General features: G+C 47.8%; 5 protein-coding genes across 5 annotated transcripts; 3 read left to right on the top strand and 2 right to left on the bottom strand.

The window, feature by feature from the left end:
• The first annotated feature begins 27 nt into the window (after positions 1-27).
• DFJ58DRAFT_772214 (ABC transporter transmembrane region 2-domain-containing protein) lies at positions 28-3,163 on the top strand. Its single transcript, XM_041389207.1, has 18 exons — positions 28-368; positions 421-572; positions 628-848; positions 902-935; positions 988-1,157; positions 1,207-1,297; positions 1,341-1,464; positions 1,514-1,589; positions 1,638-1,676; positions 1,725-1,883; positions 1,934-2,052; positions 2,108-2,135; positions 2,185-2,238; positions 2,287-2,409; positions 2,460-2,626; positions 2,677-2,846; positions 2,901-2,975; positions 3,027-3,163. The coding sequence occupies exons 1-18, from the start codon at positions 150-152 to the stop codon at positions 3,088-3,090; spliced, it is 2,085 nt and encodes a 694-aa protein (XP_041247089.1). The 5' UTR covers positions 28-149; the 3' UTR covers positions 3,091-3,163.
• A 24-nt stretch (positions 3,164-3,187) lies between these two features.
• On the top strand, positions 3,188-4,167 carry DFJ58DRAFT_193543 (MSF1-domain-containing protein). Its single transcript, XM_041379165.1, has 3 exons — positions 3,188-3,387; positions 3,439-3,610; positions 3,671-4,167. The coding sequence occupies exons 1-3, from the start codon at positions 3,356-3,358 to the stop codon at positions 4,004-4,006; spliced, it is 540 nt and encodes a 179-aa protein (XP_041247088.1). The 5' UTR covers positions 3,188-3,355; the 3' UTR covers positions 4,007-4,167.
• A 473-nt stretch (positions 4,168-4,640) lies between these two features.
• DFJ58DRAFT_772211 (BRF1-domain-containing protein) lies at positions 4,641-7,256 on the bottom strand. The gene is made up of 7 exons (XM_041389206.1): positions 7,078-7,256; positions 6,848-7,025; positions 6,722-6,793; positions 6,464-6,672; positions 5,415-6,414; positions 5,316-5,359; positions 4,641-5,245 (listed from the first exon to the last, which is right to left on the bottom strand). Exons 1-7 carry the CDS (start codon positions 7,078-7,080, stop codon positions 4,871-4,873), a joined length of 1,881 nt encoding a protein of 626 aa, XP_041247087.1. The 5' UTR covers positions 7,081-7,256; the 3' UTR covers positions 4,641-4,870.
• Positions 7,257-8,075: 819 nt separating this feature from the next.
• On the top strand, positions 8,076-10,634 carry DFJ58DRAFT_724611 (uncharacterized protein; the record flags this gene model as incomplete). Its single annotated transcript, XM_041385128.1, has 10 exons — positions 8,076-8,132; positions 8,252-8,896; positions 8,950-9,096; positions 9,158-9,223; positions 9,277-9,302; positions 9,354-9,585; positions 9,651-9,863; positions 9,920-9,943; positions 9,994-10,228; positions 10,282-10,634. The coding sequence occupies 10 exons, from the start codon at positions 8,076-8,078 to the stop codon at positions 10,632-10,634; spliced, it is 1,998 nt and encodes a 665-aa protein (XP_041247086.1).
• Positions 10,635-11,733: 1,099 nt separating this feature from the next.
• On the bottom strand, positions 11,734-16,651 carry DFJ58DRAFT_904853 (uncharacterized protein). Its single transcript, XM_041394923.1, has 5 exons — positions 14,966-16,651; positions 14,682-14,915; positions 12,940-14,621; positions 12,585-12,891; positions 11,734-12,527 (listed from the first exon to the last, which is right to left on the bottom strand). The coding sequence occupies exons 1-5, from the start codon at positions 16,579-16,581 to the stop codon at positions 12,152-12,154; spliced, it is 4,215 nt and encodes a 1,404-aa protein (XP_041247085.1). The 5' UTR covers positions 16,582-16,651; the 3' UTR covers positions 11,734-12,151.
• Positions 16,652-16,734: the final 83 nt, after the last annotated feature.

Genomic DNA, 16,734 nt, shown 5'->3' with positions numbered 1-16,734 from the left:
AGGCTCAATATAGGTTTGTGAGTTTATCACATGTCACCAATACCCTATGTACACGAGTTCAACGTCCTTGGTAGGCGCGCTTGAGGCCAATTGTCACTATCATTTAAATCGTAGGGCGGTAATCGCCTGAAAACTCAACCTGAGGTAGGATGGTGACCTCGAAGCTTCGACTGTTGGATCAGCGAGCGAAGCAACTCGCGCAGGTGTATGCCGCACACCGGCCTCTGGTACAACGAGGACTCACAGTCGGCTTCGTCCTGTACGTGCTAACGGCCGCATATCGTGGTCTTGCCGCCCGCCCAACCACAAGGAGGGACAAGGAGAAGGATTCGGCAGATCGAAAGGACGGAAAGCCCGCCCGTGTCGCTGTACGCCTCTCTTGCCTTTTCCCCAGACCACTCGCTCATATTAGCAAGCAAGGTTGATGCCATATTTTATCAAAGGCTGGGTATCATCTTGCGTATTGTCATACCAAACATACACTCTAAGGAGGCCCTGTTGCTTTTCATGCATTCAAGTCTCCTCATTTTCCGCACTGCCATCTCGTTGTATGTTGCCACTTTAGACGGAAAGTACGTTCTCCAGACAAATCAACGTGTTTCGAAATGTCATGTATGATCCTCATAGAATTGTTGCATCTCTCGTGCGCGGACAGTCTCTCCAATTTCTCCTTAACATAATACGATGGTTGCTGGTCGCAATTCCGGCTACTTGGACGAATAGCTGGCTTAGCTACATCCAGAATAAGCTCGCTCTCGCATATCGTACTCGACTGACCAAAGAAGTGCTCAAGATGTACCTTGGCGATCAGGCAGATGGCCCAGAGGGCAAAGTTTATTATAAACTTTGTTAGTTTTGCTTACTCTCTCAGTGGAATGTCTCAGTGACGTTTGTCATCCAGCTAATCTTGACGACAGGATAAAGAATGCTGACCAGTGAGCGAACTGCTAGATCAAATAAGGCATAATCGATCTCAGGTTTGAACAGGATGATAACTCACGATATACAACGGTTCTCCACGCATCTGGCCGTAATTTACGCGAACCTCGCAAAGCCAATCCTTGACGTGATACTTTACAACTACCAATTGTCACGGAATGTAGGGGCAGAGGGTCTTGTCCTTCTCACTGTTTTAGTTCAGACATCTGCTGCGCTACGTAAGTCCAACTTCTATTGAGTGCGTATACTCAGCTAATGTAGATGCAGTACGTGCTCTAACTCCTTCCTTTGGGACATACACAGCTCAATCAGCTGCGTTGGCCGGCTCACTTCGACATACACATTCTCGCCTCTCCGAGTTCGCAGAGGAGATCGCCTTTTTTGGTGGCGAAGAGACGGAGAAAGCGGTTAATCGAACGCGAATATGCTGCACTCGTTCAACACGAACAAGGAGTAATGAATAAGAGATGGTGGTACGGGTGCGCGGAAGAAGGTATTGTCAAGTGGCTGTGGGGCAGCTTTGGGGTATGTACCCGTCAAGCAGAGAGTTGGAACGACATAACATTTATTTTAGCTTGTCGTCTGCGCAATTCCTGTTTTCTTCAAGTTGCCTGGAATATCAAATTTTGACCTAGGCAGCCGCACAGAAGGTGGGCTATAACAGTTATTCCAATATAAAGTCGCTCAGCGTCCTACAGGGTTCGTGACAAACCGAAGACTACTTCTTTCTTCATCAGGTGAAGTCATTCGATATTTCATATTTCACTGCTGACATGCATCCATAGATGCCATAGGTCGCGTGATGTACTCGTATAAAGACCTAGCGGAACTCGCGGGCTACACCTCACGAGTATCCCTTTTGCTTGACACTATGTCAGACATGCGAAAGGGCAAGTTTGAGAAGAGTCTTGTGAGTGGTGCGACTGAAGGAGAGAATGGAGAGAGTATGCGACAAGTTCACCCGTAACGCAAGCACTGAATGCAACACCTTTAGTTTTGCGGAGCCGCGGACAAGTTCTCCTCTCGGACGATATTCGATTTGAGAACGTCCCAGTCGTTACGCCAAATGGTGACATTCTCTTGAGAAGTTTAACCTTTCATGTCAAACCTGGGGTAAGATTGTCTTCAACGCGCATGTGTGGTATCTTATGCTAAACAAAATTTGAAGGAACACCTGTTGATTGTTGGTCCAAATGGTGTGCATCGCTGCTTTCGTGATTGTTGTCACTTCACTATGGCATGTAGGTTCCGGGAAGTCTTCGCTGTTCCGCATTTTAGGCGGCCTTTGGCCTGTTTATGGTGAGCTTGGTATACTCGGGCGATGTATTAGTTTCATGACGACTCCAGGCGGCATTGTTCGGAAGCCCCCCGCGTCAGATTTCATGCTCATACCCCAACGACCCTATCTTTCACTCGGAACTCTCCGTGACCAAGTTATTTATCCGCACTCGCAACAAGATATGGAGGCCCGTGGGTGAATGATATCGCGTTTATAAATTTAATTCTAAGACATGTTCTAGGTGGAGTGACAGACGCGGACCTCCTCGCGGTACTTGAAAGGGTCCAGATGGGAAGCATTGTTGAGCGAGAAGGGGGTTGGGATGTTGCGCACGAGTGGAGAGACACGCTAAGCGGCGGCGACAAGCAGAAGATCGCTTGGGCACGACTCTTCTATCACAGACCCAAGGTAATCACGTACCTCACTCTTGTCACTGAACGTTAATCAGCTTGCTGCAGTATGCCATTCTTGACGAGGCAACCTCACTCGTCCCTCCTGACATGGAGGGTACGATGATGGAACAGGCAACTGCCCTCGGAATTACGCTACTCACTGTATCTCATCGTCCATCATTGTGGAAATATCACTCGACGATATTGCAACTGGATGGTCAAGGCGGATATATCTTGTGCGTCTCGTTCTTCATCTCTTACTGTAATTGCACATTTAACTGTCCTTGTAGCACGCAACTGGATGCAGAGAAACGTTTGGCCATTCAAGAAGAGAAGCAGGATCTGGAGGCGAAACTGCTTGAAATGTGAGTGTCCTGCTTAGTTGCCAGGCTGAAAATCTTCATATCTTGCCGTAGACCGAAGATGAAGTCACGTCTCGCGGAACTGCGGCTTATCGCGGATGCAAATAGAAGTATATAGTAATTTTGACTGTAGATTTGCTGTAGATACATATCATTATCATAGACCATCGATCGATAAGTCAGGGTAGATGGCTATCTAATCAATGGGATGGATCAGATAAACGCGGAAGAGATTCTGTTCGGACGCGGGAAAGGTGCCGAGATGCCGTGGTGTGCCGGAACCAATCGCAATTTTATCACACTAGTGAAGCCAGTGGAGGTGCAGTGCCGGGTATATCGTCCTGTTCCTTCCGCACGACCACTTCTCTCACTTCCGCGCCGTCATGCACATCTTCTCCCAGTCTTTCAAATATGAGTGAGTATTTTCCGTTTGTCGTCTACAGTGTGCTCACTATGTAATTGCCAGTCACTCATGGTCTCACGTCGTCATCGGAATGTGGCATAAATACCCGAACCCACATTGTACTCACGTCGTAAACGTCGATGTCCTCGATCGTACGATTGATCCAATAACTGGAATAATACGGACGGAGCGTGTTCTTGGGTGCAAGCAAAAGGCTCCTTCGTGGATAGTCAAGGTCAGCCGCTCTAATATTTGCACACGACATGGGATTTATTCTTGTATTCGATCATTTTAGCTCTTTGGTGGTTCAGAGGATGCCTTTGTTCGTGAGATATCCTTCATAGATCCCGCGACGCAAACTGCAACAATAACATCCGTCAACCTCTCGCTGTCTCAGTTCGCTACTTGCTATGAGCGAATACAGTATAGACCAATGTCCTCCACGCAGACATCATTTACGCAGACAGCAGAGATACAGGTGCGGATGGCCATGTGGAGGAGTATGACAGACAAGTTTGAGGATTGGTTGGTTCAGCGCTTCGAGCAGAACGCTATTTCAGGTAAAGCTGGATTCTCGGACGTGCTCAGAACAATGTGGGAGGCCAAGGAACAGCAGACTGCACCATCATAGAGCAGGGATATCCGGTCTGTTTCTTTCTTTCACTTGCACTTTTAGCATGTTAGATGCGTCCCATGGAACCTCTCTAGATCACATTCAAAACGTCTGCTACTTGGACGACTTATGTTTATTTTACGACAAGGATTCCCCTTCGGTCGGCTCTACGACAATATATTATGTTTATAGTAGCAACTCAGGAAATACTACATTAGCATAGTCTCCACAAATAGACAGCGTCTTTCCGCGTTTTCACTCTCCACAACACTGTGCACAATCGACCGTGAGCGAAGGGATCAGTCCGGAATTCGAGCATGGTATGTGCTGGCGTCAAATCTTAACATCCATTAAATGTAGTTGAATATGCGGGTCGCAGAGGAAACTGTCTTGGATTCACTGTCCATGACGAACGGTTTGTATGGAATGCGGGGGATGCGATGGCTTTCAAATGGACTTTGAAGAAGCGACGATGCAGCGTGACGACGCGCACACGCGCGTCTCTGACTAATCCCATTTGTACCGAGAGGTCACATGCTCCAGGATGGGTTAACATTGCAAGGTAGTCGAGTGTGTTCTGGTGCGTTCAATGGAGTCTGCTCAGTTTCTTTCAGGCTGTCTGTGCCGGATTGATATCAGTTGCGATGCTTACGAAAATCAATTTGTCCAGAATTTTGTCGTTGAAAATCCATCGACATAGACGTTGAGAAGGGAAAGGAATGCACGATCAAGACACGGCGCGTTCGAGAATTGGTAGGAAGAGGAAGTCAATGGTGTCATCGAAGTTTGAGTCACTTGTGGTCCAATAACGCCATGAAATGAGGCAGAAGTCGCCATAGTAGTGAGGAATACTGTAGATTAACACTAGGTCAAGGACACCGGTTAGACTTCTTGCTCATACGCATCTTCCCATACCACATCAGTACCATGATCATCACCTTTTTCACTCTCGTCATCTTCTTCCTCACCTCGTTCTTCTCGAAGTAACCGGGGTACTGGTCGTTGACTTCCAATCCCTCCTCCGTCTTCCTCAAGAACCATCATGCCTTCTCCGTCGCTTTTGTCATCCATAGTATATAAATTTTCCTTGTCGTCGAGGGATGGAGGTGGTCCGTCAACGAAAAGGTCCTTGAGCGCATCGTAATTGATCCGTTTACTGTACTTGGGATTTTTCTTGATAAGATTCCGCACTGATTCGGCTGCCGTATTTCCAGACGGCATCGAGTCGTCGCGAGGTTTAGTGCTAGTTTTGCGACGCTGAAGAATACGAAACGTATCAGTATTGAAATATTCACGAGAAAACTTTCAGGTATGACGTGATACGAACCTTGCGACTTTTAGGTTGATTGACATCAGCTGCTTCGCCCTTGGCTACAAACAAACCGCTCAGTAAAAACATGAATGATTGACAATGAAGAAATCATACCGGCTAACGCCTCTAAGTAGTCTCGATTGATCTCTACCCAAACGCGTTCCTTGATTTTGACCTCTTCTTCGGTGAGGAGAAATTTGTCAAGCTCGTCTTCATCCAGTCCTAGCAAATCATCGACTTCGGCAAACTGGGCCTGTCGGCGCTGTTCAGCTTCGTCCAGAGCGTCACGAAGAAGCGAGCCCTGAGTGTTTTGCAAGAAACTAACAACTTCGTCAGCGAGGGCCTGGTCAACGGTTTCATCGATGGCAGCCGCTGTTGGTGAATCAAGTTCGGGAGATATAATATTTGACGCCGGTCGAAGCGCGGGATCAATATTGGCATAAACTTCCTCGTTTTCGTCTGGGTAAAACAGCGGTGCCGGCCCAGACGTTCCAGCAAGGATACCCTGATTGAACAAGGCTGGGTCGATTATGGGTATCTGAGGTGGGATCTCCTCTAAAGGTGGCACAAATTCCACCCGTTCCCCTTCAGATCCGCTACCTCTCCTTTTCCGTTTGCCTTTCCGCTTCTGTTTCTTGAGTTTGTCTTTCGGCCCATCAAGAGCCTCTTCCCGTTCTTTCTCTTCTTTCTCCTTTCCTTTCGTGAAGGCGGGAGGATCCATCTCTTCATCTAGCCACACTGTTCTGAAGTCGGCAAGCGTGAGGGCTCCGCTAGGAGTCTTCTTGAATTCATCTAATCGTTTTTTCAGTGTGGTATCAGCGATCTTTACCACTTGTACAATCTCCTCGACTGAACGCCGGAAGTTATTCATGCGCGCGGCAAGGAGGAGCGCTGCGCCGCAAATTCCTGCTGGACGACGGCCTCGAGTGACCCAATCACGGTCAAAACGTTGTACGAGTCGAACGGCATCAGTGGCGACTTTGTGAGTTTCTTCGCCAAACTCGAGCAACGCCGCGAAGCGGGAAATGTAATGAGAAGGGTCGACGAGAGGGAGTTTTAAATTTAAAGTCTGAACGAGTTGCAGGTATATGTGGCCCAGCTCAAAGACATTGACCTGGAAAGAAATGATGAGAGATCTAATATTGATAAATACAATTCCTTACCTGTAGCAGGTCTGAGAAGTCTATGAGCATATAATTACGTGTCTCTTTTTGTCTACAGGCAACATATAGACAGACAGCAGCAACATTATTGCTTTTGCGACCCTTGGTAAACTTGTGTTCAACGGCAAGGGTGTAAAGGCGCGTTGCCGCCAAGCAGACAACTTCAGATAGACGTAGAGCGCCAGCAAAGTTCTGAATCTTTCTGCTAGCTAGTGAATCATAAGGTCTGTTATGACTATGATAAAAACAACGACTCACCATTCGCGATAGTTTGCTCGCGAGACTCGTTACTTCCTCTGTTCCCGAATGGACCCGACATGCGAGCATGCGCTGGCAGAGGTAGACTGAGGCTTTGTCCGCAGAACATCTATAAGCAATACTTACTTGAACCCTGACCGACATATGAACCCTGAACCATCGCTGCGCCAGCAGAGGTTTCTCCAAAAGTGACCTCTGAAACTATGGTGTTCTCCTCTACCACCGTTCCGCATTTGACACAAAAGCCATTGCCGGCAGCTGCATCATACTCGATAACAGTCCCTCCGCAATCTGTGCATACAGTCTAAGCGAGGACGGATGAGTCATAGATTGAATGTGGTGATACGAGAACATACCATGATGATCCTCGAAGCTAATGTTATATGTTATGATGAACTTGTAAGGACAATATATATGGGCGGTTAGATGTTCTGCTGTCAATAACGTGTTCCTAATAAAAAATGATAATCTAATGTAACATGATACGGTCGAACGGGTTGTCGTAGATGCTCTTACGAGATCGGTGAGGCTAACTGCCACCGACCGGACTTCCAAATTCAGTGGTCTGCGCTGTTCGCAACAAGTCTAGGGTGTATGTACTATTCCAGTACCGCTTCTTCTGCTGCATTTCGTAGTCGTCAAGTCAGTGAGCTGAGCATATGCAAGAGGCAGCTGCCAACCATGAATTGTTTCACGTATACAGATGTATACGTGGTAAGTACAGTAGTACTTTATTTGCGTGAGACCTTGGCATGAGTGCCAATCATTGCATACTGCACCCGCCAAGCCCACTCTGGACAGCCTTCACCGCCTTTGAGTCGGACATTATTTTAGATCATGATTCCTTGTGAAATTTTTAGATAAGTGACATCCCCAGTCAGGCTGTTACTCCTACGCCGCAGAATCACAGATGATAGATCAGATGCATTTCCTATGCATGCTATATTTGTCTAGGTGTCGTCAAGGTCCTACTACTAGTACTAGTGACATTTATGAGAGCTATCATTGGCGCTTCAAGGCGTGGAGATGCTGTGTGACCAAGGTGTCCTGCCTCTTGGCAGTGGGTCACAAAGTACTTGAACTACCGGCTGTGAGAATGTCCTTGATTGATTCCTCTTTCTGACTTTCATTCTTCTTGACTCTCTGTACCCCGGCAGGACCGCTGTAGCAGTTCGGTCGACCTTCTCTCGTTGTTCTTCTGTCCTTTACTTGCCAAGTTCTTGATCGAATTCTGGCTAATCATATTATCCTAGCGACATTGACATTCATTTATCCGTGATTTCGGTATGATTTTCCAGGTCGGGGAACGAAGCAAGATCTAAAAGGAGTTTAGTTCTATAGCTGGCTATCCATTATGCGCATTAAGCAACTGTGGAATATCATCCCTCTCCCATCCAAGATCAAGTTACTGGTGAGTTCTTGCAGTGATTTTACGGTCAAAATCAATCAGAGGCAACCTGCCACTGAACGAGGTGTCCAGAAGCATTGTAACAATGTTGTCCATACAACTGAGCTGACTCTTCGAAACAGTGGGATCGGATAACTCTTTCACGCACAACTGCTTTTTACTTCGTATTTTCCATTCTTCACTGTGTCCTCCAGATCATCTTTCAAGGGCAAGCCTTTCGTATCAATGTTGGGGCTGCTGAATTCTTGGCTTCGATCACAACACAAGGAGACACCATCGATTCGGACGCATTCTACGTTTTGGGGAGTGACCTTCGTCTTTGCGACAGTATCCCAGCAGACTTCAGCACTAGCTCTTGCCAAATAGTCTGGAATGGCACGACAGTTGGGGACAATTCGGTGGCATCCGCCAATGCAGTGGCATCTACTTCACATTCAACGGGGACGCCAAGTTCCATGGTCTCGACCCTTTTCGCGTCCTCAGGGTCGAAGGTGTCCACTATTTCAATGAGTTCGAGCTATTCTGCGATGTCAAGTTCCACGATCTCGACCTCTTTCACGTCCTCGGAGTCGAAGGTGCTTACCAGTTCAATGAGTTCGAGCTATTCTACGATGTCAACGTTTACGACATCTGCAAGTCCAACAACTACCGCAACTTCGAGTTCAACAACATTCACGGACCTTGTGTCTTCTTCCCATACCGCTACCTCATCGGCGATGGCTTCAAGTGCCACTGATAAGGAGCGCAGAGAGACCGCTGCTGAAATGGTCAGCAATCTCTTTAGGGTAGAAGTCAGCTGACTGAATGCGCCTTTCAACAGCCAAACAGACGCAACCTCATTGGAGATATCCAAGCCGTCGAGGTCAATGGCACTGTACAAGTCATTGCTGAACGGACTTGGCTGGAACAATCAAGCAGTTGTTTTAGATCGACAGTGCCTTTGGGCTCTGAATTACCCAGTTCAAATGTAAGAAGTGTTTCGCCATAGTCTATCACTGCGTATGTAATGTTATCGAAGCCTTCAACAGACCGAGCGGGAGGATTTGACCTTCATCGCTTTTCAAATATGGGTTCTCGGAATGTCTATCGTTGCTGTAAGCAAATTATTATTCTTTCTTCCATTCATTTGTCACAACTGTTGTACTAGGTCCTGAATGAATCTGTCCCTCACACGTGAGTGCTGCACTAATTTGTTTGTCGCGAGAGGTACTCAAAAGATCATAGCATCGCAACTCTTTTGACCCACATGCTGGCCACTGTATGGGCAGGATATCAGATATTTAACACTGCTCAATTTCATGGTGACTTTTCGAGGTTGTCAACGAATGGAGCTTGCAATCCGATCAATCTTTTGCCGTCATATTGGAAAAGTCGCTTTGGTGCTGAAATCGCAAGCCTGGTGCTGAATGTCGTTGCGCTGTTGGTTTCTTCCTTCCTATCGTGGAGGCTTGCCAAGGTGATACAGTCTCGATCCTGGTTTGCAAGTTCACAGCACTCATGTTTTACTTCGATTGCGTCTAGCTCTTTGGCTGGCAGACTTTCAAGCGCGTCGGGGCTTCAATCACTATCAGTCGTGTCTACAAACTTGTGCTGGTGCTCTCGATCGTTATCCAGATGTCGCTCTTTTTCATGGTGGTCGCCATCTCACTTTGGCTTGATCAACTTTGCAATGGCAACATTGGGCGTCTTAACTCTGACCCTGTATATAAACCTTTCCTGATCGTCACTCTCATCGTGAGTGAAAAAATTACGTACCGTCAGAAACATTCATTGACTACGTCTTTGTGTAGCTCTTGCTTCCATGGTTGACCACAGTCAGACTCCACTTTGTGATTGCTTGCACAGTAACTTACACCTCTTGCAGGGCTGGTATGGTGTGCGCCGAGAACTCAAAATACCTATGCTCGTATTTCTTGCGCTCAGTGTCGGATACCTTGCAGGCTGGGCAGCAATGTTCGATTCCACTGCATTCCGGTGGACGTACATGACCTGGACGTTCTTCGGGGTGATGACCACTGCTTCCGTCTCCCTGGCTCTTGTTGCGTTCATCTTGGGTATCATATGTCGTGTTAACTTCGGCAAGGGGCTTATACGCTATCGTGAGTTCGCACTATTCGTTGCTTTCGCCTGTGAGCTTATATGGTTGATACAGTCAATACAGAAGAGCCGATCCCAGAAGACTTTGTACCCGTCAACTACGAAGATGACATAGAGAAGATCGCATTCCCAACGGATGGTATGAGAGTGCCCACATTCTCCACCACGTTCGGCGCGGGACAAGAAGTTTCTCCCTCTCAGATGCTTGCTCCTCCCATGTGGGAGAAGTTCTCCACACCTGAAGGTTCATTCCCGGCCCCGGGAGCTATTCAAGTGCCCCAGGTTGTTTTGGCAAGGTTGCCATCCTCCGGATCCTACAATACCGCTGAACGGCACGTGTCCAACATTAGCACCCATAGTTCAACGAGTACTACTTCAGGACATTCCAAACGCTGGGTCATCGAGTAAATGACACTTGCGATTTGCACAGGCTCTTGGTGTATTCAATTTGTAATAGTAGACTAACTCATGATATCAGTACCACTGGGTGGTCGTTTTTATTTGTGCAATTCATACAAACATTTCACTCACAACTCAGAATTGGTGGTCTTGCAACGCTCGTACGGCCTCCCTTCGGCTCCAATGATAGTCGTCTCTACCTCTACTTGTTGACAATCATACTCTTTGTCAGACAGATAGATTCACTCTGATCATGAGGAGGCATGTCCGTAGTAATTTGAATTCCGCTACGGATAACTCCGCTAGTTATTGGTCACTGCACCCATATCCACTGATTGGACATATACCCCATTTAAATCTCAACACTAGTACTGCTCTGAACGAACGCTACGACGGTCACTGGTTTCAAGTTGGACACCGTGGCAGCCTACTAAGAGTCATTCTCCTCGTTTTCACTCCACTTTTATTAAAGTCCTAACTTATCCAAGACAGCTGGTTCTGACATTGTACCTGACTAGAACTCTCATGGTGGTTAATCGGATGTTCGTATCAACCATCAGTAGGCAAATACATAATACCTTTTCCGCTGCTCAGATCTCAGAGCCAGAGAACTGCGCAAGACTCATCATGATACTGTCACATCTGTCAGTGGTCGCTTCATAGTTTGCCCTGCCGTGCACTGTGTCACCTGCCATGAGGCTGATTCAAGGTTGGTCAAAGTTACACACGGCCTATCACTAATCTTCTCAGACATCGACGTAAAAGATGTTCTCTCCCACTGTATCGATCCGCCTTGCTGGACTGTGCAACTCTATGGATACAACCGGAGGAGCCGCGGCGTTTCCCGTCGGATCCCAAAGGGTGACTCGGACGAGATATAGCGAGTCGACTACCGAAATTACGCGACTGTTGAATTGTTTGTGTTGATGATACAGAAAGCGAACTCTGAATGTCATTTCTGTAGTCGTGCCCCCGTTGTGACGAGCTGCTATTATAGGTTCTTGTCAAGAACCCGACCAACACTTTGAGAATGTGAACTGGATCGCGTTCCTTTTTCGGCCCATTTTTGGAATACCCTCGGACAACCATTATTTGGTGCGGTTGCATACGTAGGTCCATCATATTCTTGCGAAAATCATACTAGGCAGCCTTGTCTTAGTAAGAGGCGAAATCAACCACTGAGCTCAGGTTCGCATCATGCTTCCAACTCTTCTCATCACTCACCATGGCCCATTTCTGCGTCCAGTTGATTTTCTGCGCCTTGCCGTTCATATTTGGAACAATCATGTGCAAGGATTGACGGTCTTTTCTGACATTGACGCATTTCGATAGTGAAACTGGCATCGAAGGTCAGAAGGAACTCTGGAAACGCTGCTGATTCGTGTATGCATCTGACTAGCTAGAAAAATTACGAAAAACATTCGAATGAAGATGTACGAGTATAAGTAAGGCTACATGTTTGCGGAGTGTGAGCTGGAATATCGCAGAGATCGGATGAGCCGCCGGCCGGTATGTGTGAGTGATCGTCATTCATATTCATATTCATATTCAGCGTCGGTTGTGGGCGTTCCCGTTGACAGGGTAGGCGAGGGTATCTGGATGGCCTCGACTTCTTTCTCCTGGATAATCGCAGCTTGCCTTGCAACTGTAGCCATCTCATAATTTTCTTCTGTCGGCAGCTCTACAGGCGGACTAGTCACCAACTCAGTCTCCTCATAACCAAGGAGCGTCTCGCCGAATTGGAGCATCCAGGAGTGGTCCAGTAGTTCGACGGCCGTTGGCCTTCTCATGGCATCAATGATGAGACACTGCTTGATGAAGTTGATACCTAGATCGCTCAGCTGTCCGGGTTCCGGTAGGGGTGGATGTTGCGTAGCCACTCCGATGTGGAACATGACAGCCCTGTTGCATCAACCCCGTCAGATGAATCCTTACATCAGAGGCGAACAATGGCCGTACCATTCATTATCCAAATTGCTCCATGGTTTCTTGCCGGTAGCAAACTCTAGAACCACACATCCGAGCGACCAGACATCCATTGCCCCGTGACGACCTCTCTTATCATTTTTGATAACTTCCGGGGACATATACATGGGCGTTCCCGTTAGGCTGTTCATGCCTAAGCCTCCACCAAAGCCACCGGCTTTCGTAGCATTCCCACCGAAGTCTCCTCTGCGTGAACGTTGCATGGTGCGGTTCTTCACGAGGATTTTGGACGCTCCAAAATCGACGTATTTGATGACACCACGATGATCAAGGAGAATGTCTGTTGAGCGATATAATTGACGTGTAAACGCAGAATGCTAAGACTTACTGTCAGGTTTGATATCTCGATGGACTATTCCTTTCGAATGCAAATATGCAAGTCCCTCCAGCATTTGCATAGTATAGAGTTGTATGATGCTCTCGTCCTCAATTCGCCCATGTTCCAGAAGAGAAGCCAGGCTTCCGCCTTGGCAGTACTCTTCAAAGATGTATACCTTGTCGCGATGCACTTCGATTCCGTAATATTCTACGACGTTGGGATGATGAAGCATCTCCATGACGCTTAGCTCGTCCCTGATTTGCGAGTAGAGGTTTGGAAGCCCAGAAAGCTCTTGAAATTTGATTTCCTTGACAGCCATGAGGGAACCTGAGTCGAGGTTGACTGCGAGATAAACTGAACCAAATGCCCCAGCCCCAATGAACCTCCTTTGTTGCCAGCGAATGGAGATGTTGGAACTTGAAGACGCGAGGAAAACGAGAGACCGATCTTCGGGTTTCTCGTTGTCAAGAACACGACCTACAACCCTTTGGTCTGTGCCAGTCTGTGCTCGACTGCTTTCAAGTGCATGCAACGTTCTTGCCATCTTCTCCCAGAACAGACGCACGTTAGCATCCGTGTATGAGTACATGTTCATGTTGAGGAGGTCATCATTAGCAGGCGATGAAGACCTTGGGAATCCAGGCTCTTCATCGGCAGTTATCGAGGCTTGCTCGCGTAGAAGTCCCTCTTGTCTTTCCTTCTCCTTCCGTGCTTCCAAAGTGGACCGAGCACCAAGAATGTCAAAATGGCTGATGAGGAGCGTCATGCAGGTGGCAACTTTCTGCCGCAGCATTTCGAATTGATCATCTGGCATTTGCAATATATTGTTCCGTCGAGTGCGCTGTAGCGTGAACTCCAATGCATTCACGGCCCATCGAAAAGTTTTCCGATCTGATGGATCGCAGTCATCGCAGATGAACGACACCCAGGAGATGGCGAGTCGTATCAGCAGACGGTTAAACTTGGTGAGAGGCGAACGTTCCATGTACTTCTGAGCATGTTGCCCATGCTCGGAAGCGAATAGATACCAGTTCTCTAGGAGCTCCTGGTATCCAACTGCATTGCGCAGTGAATGTCGAACGTGATGTACAGAATCCACTATTGACTCTGCCAGCTTGTTGGTCGCGCGAGCTATTTTTCGCAGCTCACGGTTGACCGTGGGCAGATGCGCTTGTTGTTCGACGATGCACTGTAGAGGAGTAAGCATCATTTCTAGAGGCTCATCTTCGTCATCGAAGATCTCCGAGAATTGTTCCTTGGCTAGCACAAGCCGCCGGTCGGGTCCATCTGCAACAAGACGCAAGCGGTTGTCCTTCATATCAAGATCCATCCTTGGAAGTTCAAGCATGAACACCAGGCCATTCCACATAAATTGGGTTAGAGGAGATAGGAGGAGAAGATATTCGGCCTCGTCATCATCCTCACTATCCATTATCTCTACGTTATCGACCACGTGAACACCCTCGTCATTCATAGATTCGCTGGCATGGAAAGACTCGAAGAGAATGCGTCGTATGGCTTCTGGGCGGTCGCGCAAAGCACTGGATGCGATGATGTAGATTCCTTCTTCTTCAAACGATCGCGTGTAGACCAAAAAATGATCTGTCGCCACGAGAGCTGCGATGACCTGTTCGATGGGGACGCCTTCCAAGTTGTACTCGGCCGAATTGCAGAATCTTTGGGTCAAGACCCTAAATATGTCCAATATCATCAGTACAGATTCCGTCCCTTCACAACAAGGTTCAACGTACCGAGCAAAACGTTGGAGCTTTCGATAGCGCAACCGGACGTTGTCCAATATTTTGCCATACCAGTTGACCTTCTGCTCGTCAGTCATTTGGCCTGACACATTGTTGGTGATGATATCGGTGTCAAAGATATTCGCAGACCCTCGACGTTGAGGTGCCTTTTTGTCTGCAGAAGGCAATCGGACTTGAGTATCAAAGTAATTTGCAACCCGGACCATGAGCTTGTTTGTCAATGAGCTACAAATATGCCGTTAGTAAAAGGGAACGCGACAGGGATACAAACTGACCAGACTTGTTCGGCAACTAACTGCGGGCCACCAGCAACAGTCATGCTGACATCATTGAAAGTCGCCCACTGAGACTCGATAAAATCCGTCTCTTTAAAGTAAATCCCTTTGACCCCGCTCTTGAGCTTCCAATGTATGAGTCTGAAGAATATAGAGAGCGCTTCAAGTATCGTGGAATCATAGTCATCGCTGATGCATTGGGGCAAATTCCAATTTCCACCTGGATCGGGTGCGAGGAAGGCCTCATATTGCCGCTTAAGCGTGCAGGCAAGACCCAAACTTATCTTTACATCTTCCGTCACTTGGTCAATGATGAGGACTTCTGGATCTTTAAGTTTCTGGACATAGTCCAGCCGAAGGCGGAGACATGCCTGCGCAAGTTTTGTTGGGAAGGAAATGAGTGGGACGAGTTCGTTCTCGAAAGTGGGGAGGTTCATATCTTGAAAAAGGGAGGATAAGTTGACTTGCGCATCTCTAGCGGTGCCGATGAAGGAGTGTACGGTGGTGAGGAAGCCTCTCTCAAATGTTTTCTGGATAGAATCCTCTTTCAGGACTCGCTCTACGAAAGTGGTCCCGTCAGACACATCCGCAGGTCCGTTAGCGTAAGAAGAATACAGGTTGGCGATGTCTGCGGTCGTCTTGGTTACGTCGAGCGTCTCGCTTTCAGTCCACCGTTGGAGTAGTCCAATATGACGCCTCAAAGACAAGAGCACAGTCGACCAAGTGTTAAGCGTATCGCATCGAGCCTGGAAAGATAGCTCGGATGCAACGACGTTATCAGCGTAAAAAGCTTTGAGGGTGGGGTAAAGCGAGTGCGCTGCGTTCAATCGCAGCAGCACAGCGTTGACACGCTTGAGTGCAGTTATGGCATCGCGCTCGTCGTCTGCAAGCCTGAAATGACTGATCTCTTCAATGACAGGATCTACTGTGCGCAACCTCCTCTCCTCAAGACGCTTGCGCTCTTCTTCAAGAGTGCGACCACTGAACTTGGCACGTAGTCCAAGCCATATACTGAGATGAATATTGTTGTGTTCCTCCGATGAGGACTCGAGGGCCACAGCAATCCGTGTCTTCTCTGATTTGAGGACATCACCATCCAAGACGGATGCCAGCATAGTCTGCCACTCCAATCGCTGTCTGTCCTCAACAGTCGCTGGCCGAATTTGTTCCGATTCAAGCATCAAAGCCGTGACGCGGTCTACACTGTCACCCCCCATGAGTGAGGTACGACCTAGGTCTTCATCGTCACTATCTCCTGCATCTACGAGCTGCCCTAAACCTCTCTGAAAGTAGTTACTGTCTGGATCATGCCGAGGATCATCGTCAAGACCTGGTTCGGATCTGTAGCGCTTCACGAATTGAGTGTAGATATCCGAGTACTTAGAGGTGTGAGACAACGAGTTGTGATTGGAATGGGAAGATGCTGAGCCCGACGAGAATGCATTCCTTGGCCTATTCTTTCCTCTGCTGCGCAGAGCCGCACTTGAGGAGGAGTGCATGCTGACTGATGATGAAGGGTGTCTAGATGCGATTGGGGGCTGGGCCCAGTCCACGTCCTCGGCATCGTTTGAGTCATGCTCTTGCAGGGCAAGCAGCGATGGCATATGCTTCCTCATGACCGTAACTGGTGGTCTAAAAGAAAGAAAGCCGCTGCAGCAAGCCAAACTGGGAGTGGTCAGAATAGAGACCTATTACTACTATGTCACTAATATGTTTTCGACAATATAAATGAAATGATAAATATAGCATTCACGTGATTCTTCGAAATC

This window comes from Suillus subalutaceus, assembly GCF_016647625.1.
Source record: "Suillus subalutaceus strain FC151 chromosome Unknown DFJ58scaffold_21, whole genome shotgun sequence".
NCBI lineage: Eukaryota > Fungi > Basidiomycota > Agaricomycetes > Boletales > Suillaceae > Suillus > Suillus subalutaceus.
This window is presented reverse-complemented; position numbering and strand designations above follow the sequence as displayed.